Consider the following 5,826-nt stretch of genomic DNA (forward strand, 5'->3'; position numbering starts at 1 on the left):
TATAGTGTCAAGAAAGTCTCGTGACTGATACAGGAGCTGTTTCCAACTACCTGATGCACTAAAATGTTTATAAGTGCATCTGTCTAAACAACGAATCTGACAATTCTGATCTTTTGCGGTTTATCATCAAACTAATCAGGGAAACTGATCAGCCTCAGGGAAAAGAAAGGTTTTAGCTGAGAGGGACCATTCTGATCTCATATTTGATTTAATGTTCTTGTTGTGTCGTCCTGTTCCTCTCAGTTATCAATAAACTTATCTGAATTCTAAATGGCTCTTAGTTTGCTGTTCTTCCTGTAGTTATTATCTTAAATAAATAAATCCTAGTGCCAAATACTCTTAAATCAAACATATTTTCAATTTCAATGAAAATATGAAATAATACATTAAAGCAAACAATGGTTTTAAATCTGATTTCATACTAAAGGTCATCAAATCAATGTCACTTTAGTCTGTCAGAGACTATATGTAGTGTTTTTAAATGTCCAGCAGGTGTCAATATTCAGTGACACAGTATCGACACAGTTTGCCAATGTGTCAAAATGCTTCATGACGCCTCATGAACCCATCACTACTTCACAGCAACAGAGCTTCTGAACCGGAGCAGATTTTTTGTGAAGATCCAAATCAACTGACGAAGGATCAATCAGAAATGTACAACTTCATTTCCTTTTCCCAAAGCTAAAATCAATCATTTATACCCCTAAGAGTAAACAGTTAAACAAAACATCAGCCTCTCGATATAGTTTTACATTCAGCAATTCAAGGTTGCTAATAGAAACTTCTCCACCTGATGTTTCTCCTAAAGGAGTGGTTGGAAAGGTGACGGTCTTGTTGCTAATTTCCACCAGGCTGGGAAGGTCCTGTGGGGTCACTGACGGCTTGGTGGCGGGTCGCACTACAGGCAGCACAGGAGTAGCAGCCTGAGGCGGCAGGGCGGACAAAGAGGTATCAGTTGGCACTGCCGACACGTCCAGAGCCAAGTCCCGGCGAATCTGGACCTTAATGAGCTGAAAAAAAAAACAAACAAACAGCAAAAGCCATAATGTAAAGAGCTACCTCCTCACACAGAGTTTTAACACCGACTATTAGAAACGGTTAATGTCAAATAACTTCAGGGATCCTAACACAGCAACTTGTTCCATCACTAAAAGCTGATGTTCTGTCAGATCAGCATACCTGTACTCAATATCTGTTTGTGCTTTTAGTTTATCCGTTTAGTTTGGCATGAAAAAATACACTTTAAAACACCTCAGCGGGCTTGTATCCCTTTAGTCATGTACAAAAAACTATTTAATTACTTACTTTTTGGAGTTTTTTAAGTGTATGGCAATCTGACCTTAAATACATTTGTTTTTGTACTTTCTACACATCAATCTGGCTACTGCCAGGTTACTTTCACTGAAGAGTATGGACATAACTGAAAATAAGGTGAATCCAATATTAAAAAAGCTGAGATTGATCTATCATCCATCCTTAGCGAAAAATCCTTTCATCATTCAGTAAACAATCATCCATTAGTCCACTTTGCCTCAGTCCTAACCTAGCATGTGGCCATACCTTCTGTTGTCCGTCACACTGGACATAAATCTGTCCGCTCCACGGCAGCAGGGCAGACTTCGTGGCTAGCGAGGGGTTGGGGCTGATCAAAATCTGCAGCTGGCATCTGGGTTTACAAAAACAGAAAAAAATTATGTCAGGAACAAAATACACTCTGAGGGTCATTTACTTGTATGAAAGCATATCAAGGTTTAAAATGCATTAAATAATTATAATTGTCCTCATGTTGCACCAAAGTCCTTTTAATGAGATACCAGTAAAAACTAATTCAGCGCTATGTGAATATGGTGAATCGCAAAACCTAAAAACAAGTCACACCGTAGTCCCAGAGGTGAGTAGTAACTAGTTACATTTAACTTCTTGNGACCTGCTAACAATCGGCATTTGACTCCCTTCCCATAGGCAAAAAAAGCTGAGTCCAACCCCTACCTGACAGCTGTGTGTCTAGTGATACCAACATGCTGGGCTAGAGTTGATGATGTTACCAATGCGACAGAAATCAGGAAAGTAAACAATGGAGAGAAACAAGTCAGTGTGTAGTCAGACTGTAGTCAGCGTGCTTTATTGTTTTTTTGTCTTGGCTTGGTAGATCAGACACATCTGGCACGGTGTGTTGACGTCTGTATGTTGTGCTCAATGGTGTCAGGTAATTGAGTGGATCAGCCCAGCTCTGGTGTGCTCACAGCATGCTGATCAGAGCAGAGGGGATTTTAACGCAGGTCACTTGCCAAGTCATTTGACCCAGGTTGACAGGTGTCAGTGAGTTGGTCCCACTGCCATTAAAAGCTTTTTTTTTTTTTTTTTGCCAAGTGGGAAAGGGGTATAATAGAGGTTTACGGTATGCATGTTTAGGGAGGAGAAGAGAAAATTATCTCTGGGGTTGTTCCAAAAAAAGAAAAAAAAAAAAAAAAAAGAAAAACACTAGACTTTGTTTTGAAGTTTGAAGACGTTTTGCTTCCCATCCATGAAGCTTTTTCAATTCAAAATGTCAGAAATAGCGTTGAGTTTGAGGGTTTATACAGTAGCCCAACAAAGCCCTGTTTTTGCTTCGATAACATGCAAATTGAAACAGACGAATGGGTCCATCCCTTCAGAATGGGGGTCATTTGGCTTCTTTTGTTAGCTTGTAATGCCGCATACCCGTCTATGTCTCTGAAAGGGGGGTCGTTAAAGGGAATTGTTAGCCTGGCTGAATAGGAGGGGTCTTCTGTTCCCCTGTAAAGGGGCTGGGGTTGCGATGATAGTGGGAAGGGATTAACTCAATTGCTGCATTGTAGGTTTTTCAAAGCTGAAATCTGAGTCCACCCCCTCTGTTTAAGGTTGGTTTTTCTTTCTTAACATAGATGGCTTCCTTCATGCCCCTTTCAAACCACCTATTTTCTTATAAAAAAGCTTTTAGGATGGGAAACAAAATGTCTTCAAAAGTTGGAAACAAAGTCCAGTGGTTTGTTTTTTTACTTTCTTGGAATGACTATGACCTGGATGACTGAGAATATTCACCAGCATATTTCTGGGGTTAGTTTCAATCACAATCCGGATCAATAATCAAAGTTAGTCATGACCGTTTGAGATAAAAGGATATTTAAATTAAAGACAGATAAAAGTACAAAACTAAGGGGNAATATGGTGAATCGCAAAACCTAAAAACAAGTCACACCGTAGTCCCAGAGGTGAGTAGTAACTAGTTACATTTAACTTTTTGATGAAATGTACTTTAAAGAGTAGTTCTACTGCACCATACGTTTTACTTTAGGAATCTTATGAAGTCAAACTGTTACTCGAGTTAAATCTTTGGTTACTGTACTTACAATAGCAGCCATTCAAAATGGCTTCCCAGTCAAAAGCCAGCCGAATGGCAGCAAAATCCCCTCCAACTTCCACCCACTGGCCTTCTCCTGGGCGTTCATATTTTTTTACTCTGACTCCAACCTTTCACGGAATTACAGGGTCAGACCAGGAGATGACGCCTCTCTTTAGATGACAGAAAGATTACTTTAGATGTTTAAAAAGGACTTGTAGGGGAATAGCCAAGGACCAGCAAAGGGCCCACTGTACTCTGAGTACCTTTACAGAAAAAAAGTGCTTTCTAGCCTAAAATTCAGACACAATCAAATGGTTTAAGCGTCACTATAATTTGTATTTTCTTTTCAACACCTTTTCTTTAATGTTACTTCTACCCCAGAGGCTCCTCTGCAAGATTTCTGGGTTTGTGGAGCCCCTTATTAAAGGTCCTTAGAAAGATTGATTTACCTAATATCCCAGACTGATGAGGTGAAATTTATGTAGCTGTTAGGTATTGTTATCAATATCTTTTTTTCTCCTCTCTTTTATCTTCTGTCTTGATTTGAGTTGTTTGTCTGACACATCAACAGCGGTGTCCCCTGACACTGAAGGAAATGTTTTTTTTTTGTTTTTTTTTTTATTATTATTATTACCATTTATTTATTCCATTTATTTTTTATCATTTACTTATTTTATTTTTTTTGTATTCTGTATGGGAGTATATATGTGGGTATATTGGGGTTGGTTCTAGCCCAATTATGTTTATATGTTAAAGGTACTTTGTTATCTATATAATTTTGTTGTATGTCTTTATATTGTACCACATGTTAAAGCATAAATAAACTTTGGGGGAAAAAATGTTACTTCTACCTGCTCATATGCAGTGGTGTGGTTCAAGGTATATGGTGTATACCCACTTATTATTTTTTAATGGGTATTGCATAAACCCACTTCTAAATCCCCTGCGATTGGAACTATTTAGCAGAATCTTTTAGCCAAATGTTCCATTTTTTCCTAGGAGGGTGAAGCCATCAACTGCGCTTCCCTGCTTCTAATTGGCTAGTACTAATTTGACTTAAGAATTTGCAAAGAAAGCAAGCTAGTCACACACTTTAATTTCCTAATTACAAACATCCTGCTTTTATTTGAGCACATTTTTGTCCCTGCTTATTTCTAAAGCCAACTGCAAAAAAACACAAAAAAACAAAGTGAGACTAGAAGGCTCCCTCAATGATGGCAAAACCATAAAAACAGCCCTCATTCTGATGCCAAAACAGGGGACAAACACACAAACCAATGATATAAAAAAAAAAAAAAAAAAGAGGGTGCCGAGTAGCCTTTTAACCTAACAGTATAGTTTCTGGACTGTAGGAGGGAGCTGGAGTACCCAGAGAGAACAATCATCTACAGAAAGAACATGCTAACTTCAGGAGGGGGTAAAACCCTGCACCTGTGGAAATGAAGGGGGCTGTTTATCATGCAACATATTAAAACCAGTCTAACAAACAATGTTACATCAAAAAATATTCAAATTTACATAATATTAGCAGCAGTGGAAATCATTTTCCTTTTCTGATTTGAGTGAAAAGTAAATAGATTTAATTTTTAAATAGAAGTATCCAAAGACCATCTGACCCACACTGGTCAAATAACCCATCCACCAAGTTCTAATGAGGCTCCAATTAAAGACTAAACCATTAAAAATGCATCCCTAAAACTTTATCATTCTCGTGTTGAAAAATAAGGCCTTTCAGATATAGAAATCAGTGCAAGTATATGACCAGGTCAGCTCTTTTCACTCTTCAAGCAATGCGAGGGGTAAGCTAACCTCAGAAGAAGACTTTCAGTCTGAAATCAGGAGTAACTGGTGGCTTTGGGAGCGTAGTTCTTACAGATGTTAGTAGTGTTATGAAAACTGCTGCAGAAATTCAATTTCAGTGCATTTCATCATCAGAGAATGCGTACTTGTGCATTCTCATGTGCTCATGAACTGGAAAAACGTCATCAGCCTCAGTCCTAGTACTGTTCCAATTCACAAGAACAAGAAGACCCAGAACAGACGAAGTCCCCGGATGTTGTTCTCGCCCCTCCCTCTTTACCCAGCATGCATCAGAGCAGACTTGTTTGTTCCCGCTATTGACAGCTTTCCCAGCATGCACCACAGCAGCAGCTTCCAGGGGAGCGCCCACAGAGCTCGGAGTATCACAGGTCCTTCTCAAAATACTAGCATATTGTGATAAAGTTCAATATTTTCCATTATGTAATGATAAAACTTGAACATTCATATATTTTAGATTCATTGCACTCTAACTGAAATATTCCAGGTCTTTTATTGTCTTAAAGGGGAACTCAGGTTTTTTTTTTTACATTGGGCCCTTGATTTTACGTTATTACATCATGTTCTACTCACCCATATGAGTTCTGTATCATTTGGAGCCGTTCTGAAGATATTCCGTTAGCTTATATCCAAGTAACGTCTTCCTG

The 5,826-nt window shown here is 38.6% G+C and overlaps 1 protein-coding gene across 1 annotated transcript in view; it reads right to left on the minus strand.

The window, feature by feature from the left end:
- cep192 (centrosomal protein 192kDa) overlaps positions 1-5,826 on the minus strand; it is a 57,673-nt gene that overhangs the window by 8,333 nt on the left and 43,514 nt on the right. Inside the window, exons 43-44 of the mRNA XM_015383073.1 lie at positions 1,561-1,666; positions 735-1,010 (exon numbers count right to left, since the gene is read on the minus strand). Of these exons, the coding sequence (XP_015238559.1) occupies positions 735-1,010; positions 1,561-1,666 (382 nt within the window). The remainder of the gene's footprint in view (positions 1-734; positions 1,011-1,560; positions 1,667-5,826) is intronic.

The sequence above is a fragment of the Cyprinodon variegatus genome, unplaced genomic scaffold (assembly GCF_000732505.1).
Source record: "Cyprinodon variegatus isolate N-32 unplaced genomic scaffold, C_variegatus-1.0 Scaffold275, whole genome shotgun sequence".
Classification (NCBI taxonomy): Eukaryota; Metazoa; Chordata; class Actinopteri; order Cyprinodontiformes; family Cyprinodontidae; genus Cyprinodon; species Cyprinodon variegatus.